At 35.9% G+C, this 17,868-nt stretch overlaps 1 protein-coding gene across 1 annotated transcript in view; it reads left to right on the forward strand.

Moving 5' to 3' along the window:
- Positions 1 to 318: 318 nt before the first annotated feature.
- The window catches only part of LOC129750929 (homeobox protein araucan), a 175,602-nt gene continuing 158,052 nt past the window's right edge, over positions 319 to 17,868 (forward strand). The window contains exon 1 of the mRNA XM_055746137.1: positions 319 to 1,570. Coding sequence (XP_055602112.1) covers positions 1,472 to 1,570 — 99 coding nt within the window. The 5' untranslated portion in view covers positions 319 to 1,471. The remainder of the gene's footprint in view (positions 1,571 to 17,868) is intronic.

The raw sequence follows: 17,868 nt of genomic DNA on the forward strand, positions 1-17,868 counted from the left end.
TCTATGTACTGGGTTGGCTGTGAGGGAGCGCATGTTTATGTACTGTACTGTGCTATTCCGTCCTCGGCGTGCGTTCCACTGACAACACTTTACTGAATGCTGGATGGATTGCATGGAATGGAGACGACGACGATGAAAACATAACGATCCGGTGCCCATGCTTTTCGGTGTAATCCAGGGCCGGATCGCTGCTAACGGATGGTCGTCGCACATGGCACCGGGAGCAAAGGATCCCCAAACACGGCCGAAACCCATCGGAACGGATAACAGCAAAACAGTTGGGGCTATGAGTCACACACAGTTCTAACTTTCAGTGCTTGATTGCATATCAACCAAGTCAAACATAAATAGCCTACACGATAATTATATGCTTTGCGAGTGTGATTTCGATCAACATGATCTATTAATAAAATTTATTGAAAAAAAAGAAGTGAAACGAGTTTTACTTCGTTGCATTCTCTATTGTAGTGTGTGAAGCTTAAGGTGTACAATTTTACACACTTCGACACAACGCATCTTCAGGTGCAGTGTGTGGTTTTACAACCGGTGTTCTACATGAATAATAATGAAATCCTAGAATCCGGTTCGGTGAGTACAGTGGAGAACTCAGAAAGTCTCACAAAAACGCACAGTTACTCACAGTGATTACAATGCTATTGAAGACCGTTATCGAATCGACAGAAAGAAAAAAACGCAATAAGCATCACGATAAAGTCAAAAAAAGTCATGGGCAATAATTAATTGAGTTGATATCGTAGATGAACCAAAAAAATCTAACAAGAAGAAGCATTCAAAAAATAATAAATCAAATAGAGAAGTAGCCAAAGAAAGCCGACAAAAGCCGGGTCGAAATCAATCGTAGTAGACGTGCTGTGGAAAACTCGCACCGAAAAGCAAAACAAGTTCCGCGCTTCGTTTTTCATCTTTTTCCGCCTCCTTTGATTCGAGCCTTGTGTGACGACTGTTGGTCGGAAGAAGAGGGTTTGGGAACGTTTATCTTCATCATATCGGTGGAACTTTGATTACGGATCTGATAGTTTGATTATATCAATGGTGGCCAATGGCGGCATGCCACATTTGCGACCGAAGTTGACAGTTGACGAGCACGCCCTCGAAGCCAGATACATACGCGTAGAACCTCGATTCGCCTGTTGAGGTTAAGTGCATTTTTATCAAACCTCAAATACCGTTAAGCAGTCTGGTTTCTAATGGCTGACAAACTTTTTTTTCGTACCGTAAGGTTACGCGTTAAAGTGATCCGCTAATAGTAGTTCAAACAGCTTATGTATCCGAAAAAAGTGGAAAAATATTGTGACATGATTGACGTGCTACATGCGTGATGAAATACAAATAACACGATTTACACCCATGAAATGTTTTGCTTTCCATCTGAATCAATAAAACTTAACTTTTTATAAGAAATTCGGATTGTGATTCATCTTAGGCGAGACCGAGTACGCAAATATCCACAATGGACATACCAGGTGTCAATGATGGATGGGAGCTGGAGGTGAACCCGTTAATGCATGATATGGCGCATCGGGATGATGAGTACTTCAATCCACAAGAGGTAGGAGCTAAACCGTCATAATGAATTGAATATTATAAGGTATTCATATATATTCTCATCCAGATCAAACATTGAACCCATAACTGAATGTATCTAGAAAATTTTATAGTAAGTTCATTCAACTTGGAATTTTAGATAATATGTGTTATGATGCCAGCGAATTATGGCAAAAAGATACAATAGACAAACAAGGTGGAAGATTAATTCACTCAAAATTTTATACACAGGTTAATTATCTTAAATGAAATAAGTTTTTCAATTATTTTTTTTTTTAATTTTCGATATGCCGTTTAAGTTGAAGATTTTATGTCAAATAATTTTGAGCTTTCGAAAAAAAAAAACCAAAGAAGCATTAAAATCAAAAATTGTAAAAACGTTTATTCAACATTTCTTTATTATTTATTATTAAGTACCTTGATACGTATCTATAAATTGCAATAGTTTAAGATTTTTTTTTTATATATATGAAAAAAAGCAACATCTTGAAATCCGATGGACTCATAACTCTAATTTTAATATTACTTTTATCAAGAACCGCCGATCGTGGACTAGAGGATAACGTTCAAGTCTTCTAAGCTAGAGGTCAGGAGATCGAATCTCGGTAACGGCAGTATATAGTACTCTTGCTATGTGCTGGTGGTTTTAGCATTTGTAAGATTCAAGCCATCATATCCTTGAAGAATGTATGCTTTACAGTTAAGTAAATAAGTTTTCTTCAAAGAAACATGAAGTTTCCTTGAGATCCTATATGTTTGTGTTCGTTTGAAAAAAAACCAGAAACATCGGATTGTTCAACGATAATAATCATTCTTACAGTGTTCACGGAAGAAAGTAATAATTTTTTAGGTAAATGATTCGTTTATGACTAAGATCATAGAACAAGAATTGAAGAAATGCATGTGAGTTCAGAGCCACAGACCTTATTTCTGGCCATTGGTCATTTGGATGATGAAATTCTGAATGTCAAGAAATTCCCAACTTCATCTTTATTCCGGTTCGTTGACCTTTTTTTCGTCCGAGTTTCGGCAGGTTCTCAAGAAAATAATTTCTCCACTTATCTTGATTAATTTAAACACCGGAAACTAAGCCTTCCACTCAATTTTAACGAATTCACTGAATCTAAAAATAAAATTAAAAAAAAAAAAGTGAAGTAGTGTTTGAGTTATGCTCTTATTATAATTTTTTTCTGATTGAAAAATAATACTGTTACGTAAATCCACTTTTCTTGGCTACCTACATAACATAAATTAAAAACCTTTTTTCCCTTCCTTTTGAACTTCACTTTAGTGTATACTAAGATTTTTTTAGAGATGTACCGAATATTTGTGAATTAATGATTTAAAAAAAACATTTCTAAAGCATTTGTTCTTCGTGAGACATTCTGGTTTTGAGATTTAGCTAAGGAATCAATACGCCCCAGGGATCAATTCTCCATACTCCCCTAACTTCAAAAGTACTATTCTTAGTATTCCTACAGTAAAACATAATAAATCTCGTATAGGTACTCCAGCCTTAATCCTCTACTGCATGTGCTATGAATTTGTTGAGTTTTTTTTTGCCATCGGAAATAACTTCATTGACCTCTAAGCAATTTTTGCCAAACAAAAAAACAAAATTGTTTTTCCAACTTTTAATTATTTAGATTGTGTTAGTAATAACATTTTTTTTTAATTATTTATTTTCAGATTTAATAATTGCTTAATAATGCATTATGATGCATTAAAATCGTTTTGGATCCCAAACAGTACAGAATAATTAAAAAGGTGAAAAAAATGTTGAGAACATATTAAAGCTCGTATTCAATTAATTATTGGCTTATCAGAAGTTAAATGAAAAATTTAAGCTATATTTGACCACGGGAAGGGATTGCATTTAGCCTCAAGTGTGAATGGAATTTCAAGACATTTTGTACGGGAGAAGCAAAAAAGCTTGTTTTTCATTTATACTAAACTTTATTTCTCTGACCAGTTTTAAGATTCTAAAAAGTGTAATTATTTTGTTGAAGCTAACCATATAAAGTAAAAAGGTTAAAAGAAATCAGGTTTCAGGTTGAGTTTGCAAAGTATGCTTGAAAAAGTCGCTTAAAATGGAACAGTTTTGTAGAACTTTAAAACTTACTTAAAAAAATATCAAGACTTAAACAAGATATATTGAATGAACTAAGAAGACATAGCTGTTTTCAAACAACTGCATCGTTTTAGCTCGGGTGAGTTCGTTTATTTAATGTTTTGGTTGCTTTTAAATCAGGCAGATTTTACGGTTATTTAAATACATAGTTTTCAACGTTCAACCAGTTGTGAGTGATGGTTTTACCAATATCATCGCATTAAACAAGTTTTTAATTTGTTATCAAAGTTCATTCATCGTCGTTTAACTTGTAGCAATTCAAGAAATGTTTAACATATAGAGTGCTCGAACAAAAAATGGGTTTATCGTGAACTTGATATGCCACTGGATTATTCGACTGTATAGAGGAATTATTTTTTACAAATTTTTGTTGGGAAAGATACTAGGAATCTTCATGGGAAATAAGCACTTGGCGAAGGTAGCTAATTTTTTGCCACCATTGAACTTCACATACTCAAGCCTGCTTACACGCAAAATAATCTGCACGTAGCGGCTACGTGAAAAACTACATAATTTTAATCCAATTGATTTTCACGTAGATGCTACGGAATAAATATATAAACTAGTCTCTATAAATATCGATGCATAATGAAAGATTTCCGTGATTTTTTAGTGAATATGACATGATGTGATAATGAAAGATTCGTTTAGAATTGAATTTTAATTTAGGTCGGTTTGCTCGTTCCTTTTGATTTTCTTCTTATTTTGATTTAAAAAAAACAAGAAATTTCTTTTTAAATAAAGTTTATTCAAAACATTTACGCTCTACACAAACAGAACACCATCAATTTGTTACAAAAAATCTGCAACAATCCGTATTCCGGGCCTGATTCAATTGTGTAATCCTATTAAAAAAACAGAAAAATTGGAATATGTTAAAATGATTTTTTGTTTACTTTAATTTATCGACCTTATCGATGAAAAGTGATGTCCTTTTTAGTAGGGACATCTAAAGATTATGAAAGTTTTTATTTTATAGATGGATAGAAGGATAGATGAAATAAAAGATGGTGAAAATGAGCGGGTAGAAGTTATTTAGCAGCATTATCATCACATATCAAAGCTGGGTATATCGTCTACAACCGTGCATCGAGCCGGACTATCGACTAATAAGAAGGTAGTGACTCCAAATCGCGATGATATACAAAATACGACGGCCAAAGCGCGATCCCGGAGGCTGTACACGACGATGCTGACGAAGTTTGACTGCGTGGTAATGGACGACGAAACCTACGCCAAAGCCGACTACAAGCAGCTTCCGGGACAGGAGTTTTATACAGCCAAAGGAAGGGGAAAGGTAGCAGATATTTTCAAGCACATGAAACCGTCGAAGTTCGCGAAGAAATATCTGGTTTGGCAAGCCATCTGTACCTGTGGCTTGAAGAGCAACATTTTCATAGCTTCCGGGACTGTCAACCAAGAAATTTACGTGAAAGAGTGTTTGAATAAACGTCTGCTGCCTTTCCTGAAGAAACACGGTTATTCCGTACTGTTTTGGCCGGATTTGGCATCTTGCCAGTATGGTAAAAAGGCCATGGAGTGGTACGCCGCCAACAACGTGCAGGTGGTTCTCAAGGACAAGAACCCTCCCAACCCGCCAGAGCTCCGCCCAATTGAGAAATACTGGGCTATTGTCAAGCGGAACCTAAAGAAGACCAAAAAAAAACTGCTAAGGACGAGCAGCAGTTCAAGGAAAACTGGCTTTCTGTGGCGAAGAAGGTGGACAAGGTGGCTGTACATGGCAGGGGTTAAGCGTAAGGCCCGGCAATACAGATTTGGAAAAGCGGAAGCCTAACTGAATATTTTTCCTGAATTTTATACTAATTAAACTTGAAAAAGATTTTTTTTAAATAAACGATTTCACCGATTTTCACCGATTCATTCAAAAAGCTTGAAATCTTAAATTAAAAATTTCTTTGAACCATTCGAATTGGTTTTCTGGAATGAGGAAGATATCAATGGAAGATATCAAAGGAGGATATCAGAGTACATAGATAAGGATTGTATTCGAAAAAAATGCAACACTTTGTTTTGTAAATTTTTGAATGCATGAATGGAAATTGATAAAATTTCCATCGAAGTTATCTAGCAATGTAATATGTATTTGTACAAAATATGGTAACAATATGTCAAGTGGTTTTTGAGATAGAGTACAATACAGAAACTCATTTGCAACATTTTTTGGGCAGAATCGAGAAAAATCCAGGAAAGTCTCAGTGGTGACCCAAAACTAGTTGAAAATTAACTATTTGACCGAAGTTCATTTGGTAAATTTTTTAAAGAGTCCTTGAGGATCTAATACTAAGCTAAAATTGTGAAGATGTGATGTGAGATGTGAAGATGATTCATTCCATGAAGTTGAGAAATGTGAGTTTTTATCAAACGCAATCTGAAAAGTGCAATAGTGATAAAAAAGATAATTTTTTGTCTCGAGAATCAAGTTTTTCAACCTGAAGATACAGATTGTAGTTGTTTCCTTCCAAAATAAAAAAAGATTAAAAACGTAGCACTTTTTGAAATTGTTTCTTTAGGTACGAAAAGCAAGCTGTTTTGAAACCAAACTTCGTAACAAAAAACTAGAATTGTACCGAATATTCGGCCAACCGAGTATTCGGCGCCAAATACTGCCCAAAAACCGTTGGACCGAATATTCGACTCACCGAATAGAGCTAAGTATCCGGCATCTCAGGGTTTTTTAAGCCGGAGATGGTTTCTATAATAGATACAACCCCATCCGACTTAAGGGACTTAAGGGGTTCCCATACGAAATTTGTAGTTTTTCGAAACAAATTGAAGTCATGACATCAATTTTCTCGAGATTTATTTTTCTTTGGGCGGTTTGTTTTTCGTCTCCATGGTCGAGGCTTCGCGAGAGGATAGTAACCATGGCATAGCATATTGATCAGTGGGAATATTTTGGCGCGTATTTCTCAACCAAGCATATTTTCACTGCAAGGGGTGGCGATATGAAGCCTTGATGTGTTTTTTTCTTCTTGATTCCTAGCTCATTTGTACAGCACATGGTTATGAATGACGCCTAGATGTGATCCAGTTGACATTTTCCCGATCGAATAAAACATTATTTTTGCTAAAATCTGAAATTGAAAATTCATGGCATCCATTCTTAGAGATTTTTTTTCTCAAGGTTTGTTTTTCGTCTCTATGGTCAAGCAAACGTCGTCGCAAGTGGATAGTAACCAAAGCATACTGTTCATTGATCGCTGGAAAAATTTTACAATTAGGCGCCTGTTTCTCAACCAAATACCTATATTTCTTTTGCACGTGGGGGCGATATGCAACTTAGATATGTTTTTTTTGCTTGATTGTACACAGCACGTGTAAATAAATGACGCCTAGATGTGACACGGATTGGTATTTTATCAATCGAATCAAAATCAATTGAAAGATTTGCAAAAAATACTTCCATATTTGTTGACCATATAGCATTAGTTGTCTAAAAAATATAAATTTAGTTCTGATGCTAATGAAATAAGGGTATGACACTTTGCGGACAATTGAAAAAAAAACTGAAAGTAAAGAATTTACATACAATTTTTTAACTCATTTTGTCTACAAGGTTATTTATGAATCATATTGATAACAGAAATATGAATAAGATGTTTTCTACAGAGGTAGATCGGAAACATTTTGCTGAACATGTAAAAATGTACTTAACTGAAAAAGAAAATCATCCGATCCGACACATGAACTGATCAAAAGTCTTTTCTTTAAATTAGATAAGATAGGACTAACGTGAAAGGTATCAGTGAAATAAACTGGTTTTTATTGACCAAAAGTGAGGGAATTCATTTTCCGGAAAAAATTTCATTCCAGGAACATTAAAGAATGTTCAAACGTTCAACTTTTCTCTGTTACAAAAAAATAAAAAAATATGTTTTCTTCTAAAAATTTTTACTTCGGCCCAAATACACAACTGAAACGAATTTAGAAATGAAAATGAGAACTTTTTATTTTAAATAATTCTGAAAAAAAACGTCGTACTTTTTGCTTAAGAACCAATTCAAGTACGTAATTAACATGAAAAGTGTTTTTGTATTACATGGCTGCATAAGAGCAAACGCACCAATACGGGAGTATACGGGGACCGATTTTGCTCATTTCAGCGGACCGATTTTGGTATACACACTCTTTCGCGCACCGGGTGGAAGCATATTATTTTTAAGTTGTGCATTGCACTGAGAAAACTTTAACAGAAAATATTAAATTAAATTTACTGATCGAATAAATTTTCGGAGTCGATAGTTTTTTCGCTTCAATTTCGGTTATTATCATTTTTATTAATAAATAATTATTATTATGCATAGCGATTGTTGGAGGTTGGAGGTTTCGACGCTGCTATCCGTTATGTGACGCCAAAGTCGACATGCTGGTTGAAGATGCCATACAGCAGCAACAGGGCCACGCAGTTTCGAGCGACCAGCAACCGGGTCAGGTTGTGGATGCCGCAAGAACTTCTGTGCAGTTGCAGCCGGAATCATCCAAAATTCAGCGGAACTTGCGCAAAATATGCCAGCTGCTGTGGAGTTCCACGATCAAACAGGAGGTTTTCCGCCGCTGGTCCAAGACTTTGGCTTCAGTGAGTCGGAACCGTTTTCCCTGGTACAGCGCAGCGAGAAGGAGGATTGTATGCGTCATTGCCCCGGTTCAAACCTATCTGCTAAAGATGCTGCTCATGGCCCCGGTCAGACGGTGAAGTTTTTTTCTTCTATCTGCTGCGTACTTTTCCAAGCTGTACGGAGGGTAGAAAAAAATTTAAAAAAAATAAATTTTTGCTAAATAAACAGTTTTTTCACTTACCTTCATCGCTTACGTTGTTGTTACTCGATGCTGGTCAATTGCAAGTTCTGCACTGTTCAAAATTATGCTAATTCCGACGACCCACTCGGCTGCAAAGAACAAACCCTGGGCCACCGATTCCGAGGGCCTAAATTTTCACCTCTTTCGACCCAGCACAGAATACTTGCAAAATGGCTCTATATAATCTTCGACACATTTCTGATCCCCCCGCGAACAAAATTTCGTCCGCACATTCGACCGAATCAAAAGAAGAGCCATAATTGCTTGATTAATTAACAAATTGTTTACCAAAAGTACAAAATTTTAATAAACATCGTTTGTTGAACTTAGCCTTAAATGGTAGATTTTTTTCAGTGCATGTTTGCTCTCGCCCCTTTCTAGTGAGCAAATTTGGTGATTTTGTCGGTCCCGACGGCAACGGCCCTATTTTGCTCACCCTCATACTAACCCCCGGTGCGGTATGAGAGTGATCAAACGCGTGAGCATTTTCACTATACTCGCGATTGCTGCGGATGCCCTAAAAGAGACTTTTGATCTGCTTTTTTTTTTTTTTTCAAGTGAGACTTTAGAACTGATATTCAACTGGAAGCAACATTTTTATGAGAAATTTTTAGTATACTTTTAAAGTGTTCAAAACAATATTCCCTCCTGTCAACTTACACGGTGGGGCAAGGGCAAACGTCGAACTTTTAAGAAATTCATCTTCAAAATGGGCTTGTGATATAACTCAGTTGGCCAGTCTGTTGTCTCCTGAGCCGATGTCCGTGAGTTCGAGTCCAAGAGTAAACATCGAACACAGTTGTACCGAATAAGTTTTTCAATAACGATCCGCCAACTGCAACGTTGATAAAGTCGCGAATGCCATAAAGATGGTAAAGCGACTATAATCGAAACAAAAAAAAATCTTCAAAATGATTTAATATGTTGGAAAGACCATAAGGGATATTCCGAATGTTGCAACTGAAGCGGATATTTAAAATTCTTAAATGGCTTTGTAAATAAAGATCATTTGCTTTGAACAGCATTCGTTAAAAGTGAAATAACAAACATAAATTTATACTGCTGGAATACTGCAGATATGTATATCACTGAAACATGATAAAACAAACATACAGATATACGTTTTAAATCCATTTTGAAGCAATTACTCTGACGCATCTGAATTTTAAAATAAGCTTTGCATTTACACTTGCCCCAATATACGGGACAAATGCTAACTTCGAAATTTGTTTTTGCCAACATTTTTGAATATTTGACTTTCAAAAAGAAAATAAAAAACGCGGAGAAATTATTTAGTGATGCAACAGATATTTTTTGCTTTAATAAATTTATTAAAAAAAAGTAATTTGCACTGTATAAAATCGATAATTTTCATACCATGAGAAGTATTGTTTGGGAAAACTTCAAGCTATAATGTCTCATGTCCATGAGTTTGGTATATGGCGAAACATATTTTTAACATAATTTTGGCGCAAAAAGGATAGATATTCAAACTGGTTCGAAGGGCGAGGATGGTGAAAAAAGCTTTTTGAAAATGTTTATTAAAAATCCTTTTCATCGTTTTTTTTTCAAATATCGATAGCTTATTTTTTAACTCCAAAAAATACATCATCTAAAGCTAATCAGGGGCTGGAAGTGCTCATAATACAGAATTTGAGGAATATACTCAAAAAACTGCCCCGATTCACGCTATTGATAGGTTTTCAAAATTCTATTTCCATAAAGTACAATGTGCAATAAATTCCAATATGCAAATCTTTTTCTTTCAATTAGAAATTTATGTAAACTCGAGCCAGGTAAATCAGCCTACCTTCTTCAAGCAGTGGGGAACAAAATTGGAAAAGATGGGGGAGCTCCCATGTAAGTTTAAGATAAAGAGCTTTTCAAAGAGGGTTTTTTTGTGTACGGATATTTGGCATAACTCAAAAATAGATGTGACAAATGTTTTTATGGAAGTTCGTAACTTCCCACTTTGGAAAAAAGGTGCATAAATATTCACATTATTTGAGTCATTATGAACCTTTAAAAAAACAGAGTACAAATTTCAGATCTTGAAAAACAAATTTAGAGATCAAGCTTCAGTAAATAATATATACCATCTTTGAATTGCAATTCGGAACTCCAGCTGCAGCTCTCATTTCAAAATTGTTGGTTCTAAACCATGATGAGGATTGATTTAAAATTAATGCTTACAAAAATCTAAATTTGAATAAATTTTTACAAATTACATTTATTTTTGCAAGGTGTAGCAATGCACACCGGGTCAGCTAGCTTCAAAAGTAATATTGAAAATGCTACACAATCATCAAAAACTTACGGTTTCAGTTAAACATATTTACCACATATATTTCACTTTCAGCATCTTTCAGGTTTAAATTTTGACTATCGTGTAATCCAAAATTTCTTGATATATCCAGGCTCGCTTGATATCATGATATATTTGCTCCAAGCGATGCAGATAATTTAAATTAAAATACCTAATTCAAAGAAATAATCTATATCTATATGTATAAAAATGAATTTCTGTCTGTCTGTCTGTCTGTCTGTCTGTCTGTCTGTCTGTTCCCTATAGACTCGAAAACTACTGAACCGATTTGCGTGAAACTTGGCAGATGGTGGTATTGGAGACAGGGGAAGGTTCCTATTGTGGTTTGAGACCCCTCCCTCTCTCATGAAGGGGGGGGAGGAGCCTCCCAAACAAAAGACAATTTTTTGCATAACTCGAGAACCCATCAAGCAAATGGTATCATATTTGGCATGGGGTGGTATTTGAGAACGAGGAATATTTCTATGAATATTTTGTACCCCTCCCTCCTTTCAGTGGCGTGATAGGAAGGGGGGAGGGGGGCTACCTTACAATTTTTCATATTACTCGAGAACTAATAAAGATATTGGATCCAAATTTGGTATGGGAAGGTATTTGGATACGAAAAATATTTCAATGATTATTTGAGACCCCTCCCTCTTTCCAGTTGAAAGGGGGAGGGCCCTCTTTCATATTTTTTCACATAGTTCAAAAACTAATAAAGCAAATGGAACCAAATTTGGCATGTGAGGGTATTTGGATTCGAGAAATATTTCTATGATTATTTGAGACCCCTCCCTCTTTCCAGTAGGGAGATATAAAGGAAGGAGGGGCCTCTTTTATAGTTTTAAACATTACTAAGAAAGTAATTAAGCAAATGGAACCAAACTTGGCATGGGCGGGTATTTGGGAACGTGACATGTTCTAATGATTGTTTGAGACCCCTTCCTTCTTACAGCGGGGAGGAAGGAAAGAGGGAGGGGAGTTTCATACCATTTTTACTGCATAACTTAAGAACTACAACAGCAAATGGAACCAAATTTGGCATGGAACGATATTTGGGTACGAGAAATGCTACTATGAATATTTGGTATCCCTCACTCCTTCAAAGAGGTGGATGAAAAGGGGGAGGCGAGGTCTCCCTTACAATTTTCAGTATAACTCGAAAGCTGATCAAGCAAATTGAATCATATTTGACATGTGAGTGTATTAGGATACGAGAAATGTTTCTATTATAAATTGAAGCCGTACCTTTTAAGCGGTAAGATATAAAGGAAGAAGGGGGGGGGGGGGGGGGGTTTCCATTTTTTTTTCCATAACTCGAGAATTCATCGAGCAAATAAAACCAAATTTGGCATCAAAAAGTATTTGAGTACAAAAAATATTTTTTATGAATATTAAGTTATTACCCCTCTATTGAAGAGAACGGAAAGGGGGATGGTACTCCCTTTCAAGTTTATACATAACTCAAAAATTCACTACGTAAAAAAAAACCAAATTTGGCATGGCATGGAATAAAGGAAGGGAAGAGGGAAGCTTACATTTAACTTTTATTTTACAAAATCCTAGAAATGGACAAAACTTAACATGGAAAATCATTTTGGTATGACTCCATGATTATTTGACACATCATCCTCCTTTCAGTGAGAAGGTACATGGGAGGAGGGAGGTGAGCCCAATACAATTTTGTTAGCATATATTCTCAATTTATGCTTACGAAGCCAACAAATGGAAACAAATATGGCATGGAAAGGTACTTGGTTACGAGATATGTTTTTACGATTGTTATAGACTCTTACGATTTACAGTGTAGAGAGGGGAAGAAAGGAAGGGGATCCATATAAATTTTGTTGTAAAGCTTAAATACTTATCAACCAATGGAACTATATTTGATATAAGAGGATTTTTTGGAACGAAAAAAAAGATCACGATCTCCATTCAGCAGGGGGTTGAGGGAAGGACAGGGAGGGGCTCTCTAATCAGTTTTTTAGTATAAATCCAGAACATATCAAGCAAAAACAACCATACTTTATAAGTTAGATTTTTTGCGAACGATTAATTTGGGACCCTTCTTTGATGCAAATTATCAGATCTTTAAAACAAATTTATAGATCAAGATTCAGAATATAAGTTATGGTTTGTGATGCAATTTGAAACTCCAGCTGAAGCTCTCATTTTAAAGTGGTTGCTTATTAATTTCGTCATAATTTGATTTAAAATAATACCAAAAACAATAAAAATTTGAATGATTTCTGAAAATATCATTTCTAGAGTTTGTTTTGATTAGGTCGTATGAACCAATAAAAACAAAATTGAGTTATTGGCTGCAAACGATTGATAAACATGTGCTCTGTGTTATGTAGAAATTTGGTTTTATTCGAACAATAAATAACTTAAGAAAATTGATTTGAATTTAAGACGTATAATGACTAAAATATTTTTGCGTGCGAACTGGTTTTAACGACGTTTTGCGCTGCACTAAATTGCCGTGCAACCTAAGGTCGCAAAAACAGTTTTTGGCGAAGTGGTTTTTACGAAAAAATGCATTTCCGCAGAAAACGCGTCGCCGAGTGTCCAAAAGTTGTAACTTTGTTCGAAAATGGTTTGTGAGAGTGATTAAAGCTGAACTTCTTCGTTACTGTTACTTGGTAAGTTCAAAAAACGCTTCTTTCATGGTTGGACAAGTTTTCAGCCTCGTATTTTTTTGTATTACAGTGACAGTGGGTGTTACCGCAATTATCGGGGCCATAGAGATTAACCAGCTGTTCAGTCGAATAGATATATTCCTGATGCACGCAGTCCCTTGCAGCACCGATTCCAGACTGCTGGAGCGAGGAAGAGGATATTTTCCACTGGTAGAGAAATGCAAGCGAAGCAGATTAAAATACATAGGCAAGACCCGCTCCACAATTATTGTGTAATTCGGATAATCTGTAGACAGCATATCACCCGTGGGGATCCTGATAACACTCCAGATCTTCAAAAGTAAGTCCTCTTTCTTTTATTCCTCATATTGAGGTACTTTGAAAATTGCCACATCAAAAGTTTCTTCTAATCACACGTTAGTAATTGTGCAGATCTCTATAAGGATATTAATCATGGTACTTTGTAGTACTTGAAGATAGTTAGCAGGAATTAGTGAAGTTTTAGACAAATGAAATCGAATTTTAAGAGAAAATTCATCAACCTGCAAAACGACGTTTCAGCCAAATATGCAACGCAAAAGGTTGTATGTTCATGTTTACAGAAACAACCAAATCTATGCCTGTATTTAATAGACGTATTTCTTATCCTTTTCTGCAACGCATATGAAATTTTGAAACAATTATGAGCGATATTTTTAATATAAGAATTAAATATGTTTAGAAAATCTTCAACAGCGATTTTCTAGAAACACGTCAAGTGGCTCATACGACCTAATCAAGACAAACTCAAGATTTGATTCTGAAAGGTGTAGCAAAGCACACCGGGTCAGCTAGTCTATACATATAAAAATGAATTTCCGTCTGTCTGTCTGTCTGTCTGTCTGTTCCCTATAGACTCGGAAACTACTGAACCGATTTGCGTGAAACTTGGCAGATGGGTGTATTGAAGGCCGGGGAAGGTTCCTATAATAGTTTGGGACCCCTCCCTCTTCGTGGAAGGGGGGAGGGGGTCATATAAATAAAAGTGATAAGTCTTCATAACTCGAGAACTGATCATGCAAATGGAACCAAATTTGGCATGGGAGTGTATTTTGATACGAGGAATGTTTCAATGATGGTTTGGTACCCCTCCTTCTTTCCACTGGTAAGATACGAAGGAGGGAGGGGCCCAACCTTATAATTTTCAACATAACTGGAAAACTAATCAAGCTAATGGGACCAAATTTGGCATGGGAGGGTAGCGGAATACGAGAAATGGTTCTATGATTATTTCAGACCCCTTCTTCCATCCAGTGGAGATACAGGAAAAGGGGGGGGGGGGGTTTACCTCTTTGTCACTGTATAACTTAAAAACTTTTCGAGCAAATGTCACCAAATTTGGCTTGGAAAGGTATTTGGGTACGATAAATAATTCTATGAATATTTGGTGCCCCTCCCTCCTTCCAGTGAGAAGATAGAAAGTGGGGAGGGGGGTGATTTCTTATTTTCAGCATTATTGGGCAAATTATCAAGCGAATGGAATCATATTTGGCGTGGGAAGGTATTTGATTACGAAAAATTTTTCTATGATATTTTGAGAACCCTCCATTCTTTAAGTAGGAAAATCTTAAGGGAGGAGAGTGCTCCCATACAATTTCTTACATCTTGGGAACTTACCCAGCAGATGGAACGAAATTTGGCTTGGGAGAGTATTTAGGCTCAAGGTATATTTCTGTGAATATTTGGTACTACTGCCTTCTTCCATAGGGGTGGTAGGAAGGAGATGGAGGCTAACTTGAGAACTAATAGAGCTTATGGAAACAATTTTGGAATGGGAAAGCATTTGGATACGTAAAATGGTATTGGAGATACAGTTAGGGAAGACGGGAGCTCACATTCGATTGTTTTTCACAAACCAAGAACTTACACAAACACACACCAAATATGACATGGAAACAATCATACAATCGATTAAATGGAACAGAATTTGGCAAGGGAGTGTGTTTAAATACACGAAATGTTTGACCTTGATCCCCTCCTTCCAGGTAGAAGATAGATAGGAAGTGGGACTCCGATACTAATTTTATAGTATAACTCGACAACTAATGAAGCGAACGAACAACTCATGAAGGTAGTGTCATGAGAGGGTACGTTCTGATGTTACAAGACCCCCCTTTCCTTACATTAAAGATAAAGGAATGGGGAGGGGGTCACTCTCATAATTTGTATTTTGATTCGAGAACGAATAGGTCAAAAAGGTGTCCCGTGACGGGACAATGAAGATTCCATATATGAAAAATATGTTGGCATAAGTTTTAAACTTTTGAAGCAAAGAAACCAAGAGTCATAAAAAAGATTCGAACACGGATTTAAAAAAAAAAAGATTGCAATTTTATTTTGAAAAACATTTGAATGATTCTGAAATTGTATTAAAATTGTTTTGCAATAAAAGAAAATTTAAATAACAAGTTAACACAAATTTCAATAATTTTTGGGGGTGTAGCAAAGCACACCGGGTCAGCTAGTCTTCTATCTATATATATAAAAATGAATGTTTGTCTGTCTGTCTGTTCCCTATAGACTCGGAAACTACTGAACCGATCATCGTCAAACTTGGCATCTGAGGGTTTTTGGGGCCGGAGATGGTTTCTGTAACAGTTACAAACCGCTCCGACTTAAGGGAGAGGGGGCTTCCATACAAAATTTGTAGTTTTTTGAAACAAATTTAAGTCATGACATCCATTTTCCCGAGATTTTTTCCGTTGGGCGGTTTGTTTTTCGTCTCCATGGTCGAGGCGTCGCAAGCCAACGTCGTGAGAGGATAGTGACCATGGCATAGCATACTGATCAGTGGGAATATTTTGGCGCATTTTTCTCAACCAAGCATATTGTCAATGCACGTGGGGGCGATATGAAGCTTTAATGTGTTTTTTTTTCTATTTGATTCCTAGCTCATTTGTACAGCACATGGTTATGAATGACGCCTAGATGTGATCCAGATTAACATTTTGCCGATCGAATAAAACATACCTAGGTACACCTACATTATTTTTACCAAAATCTGAAATTGGAAAGTCATGGCATCCATTTTTAGAGATTTTCTTTTCTTTGAGGGGTTTGTTTTTCGTCTCTATGGTCTAAGAAATGTCGTCGCAATTGGATAGTAACCAAAGCATACTGTTCATTGATCGCTGGAAAAAATTAACAATTAGGCGCCTGTTTCTCAACCAAGTACCTATATTTCTTACGCACGTGGGGGCGATATGCAACCTACCTAGATATGTCAGCACGTGGAAATAACTGACGCCTAGAACACGGATTGGTATTTTATCAATCGAATCAAAAGCAATTGAAAGATTTGCAAAAATACTTCCATATTTGTTGTCCATATAGCATTTGTTGTCTAAAAAATATAAATTTAGTTCTGATGCTAATGTCTCATGTCCACGAGTTTGGAATATGGCGAAACATTTTTTTAAAACAATTTTGGCGCAAGGATGGTGAATAAAGCTGTTTGAAAATATTTATTAAAAATCCTTTCCATCGTTTTTTTTTCAAAATTCGATAGCTTATTTTTTCCTAAAAATTCTTCATCTAAAGCTAATCAGGAGCAATTTTAGGAATATACTAAAAAAACTGTCCCGATTCACGCAATTGATCTGTTTTCAAAATTCTATTTCCATAAAGTACAATGTGCAATGTGCAATCTTTTTCTTTCAATTAGAAATTTATGTTAACTCGAGCCAGGTAAATCAGCCTACCTTCCTCAAGCAGTGGGGGACAAAATTGGAAAAGATGGGGGAACTCCCATGTAAGTTTAAGATAAAGAGCATTTCAAAGAAGGGACCAAATTTTAAAAGAGGGATTTTTTGCGTGCGGATATTTGGCATAACTCAAAAATAGATGTGACAAATGTTTTTATGAAAGTTCGTGACTTCCCACTTTGGGAAAAAAGGTGGAAAATCCATAAATATTGACATTATTTGAGTCATTATGAAGCTTTAAAAATAGGGTACAAATTTCAGATCTTGAAAAACAAGTTTAGAGATCAAGCTCCAGTAGATATTATATACCATCTTTGAGTTGCGATTCGGAACTTCAGCTGCAGCTCTCATTTCAAAGTTGTTGGTTCTAAACCATGATGGGGTTTGATTTAAAAAAAAAACGATTACAAAAATCTAAATTTGAATAATTTTTTACAAATTAAATTTATTTTTGCAAGGTGTAGCAATGCACACCGGGTCAGCTAGTATCTATATAAAAATAAGACAGTTACAGTGTGGAAGCCTTGTTTCAAACATTCACCATATTGTTGATATATTTCATAACAGGTAGTTTAACTGATCATTTATATTATCAAGTGCTACATCTTGCGCCTCCAGTAAAATTCCAGCGTTTCCGGCTTGGCTTCGCCCTTCACCGTT

The sequence above is a fragment of the Uranotaenia lowii genome, chromosome 3, assembly GCF_029784155.1.
Source record: "Uranotaenia lowii strain MFRU-FL chromosome 3, ASM2978415v1, whole genome shotgun sequence".
Lineage (NCBI taxonomy): Eukaryota > Metazoa > Arthropoda > Insecta > Diptera > Culicidae > Uranotaenia > Uranotaenia lowii.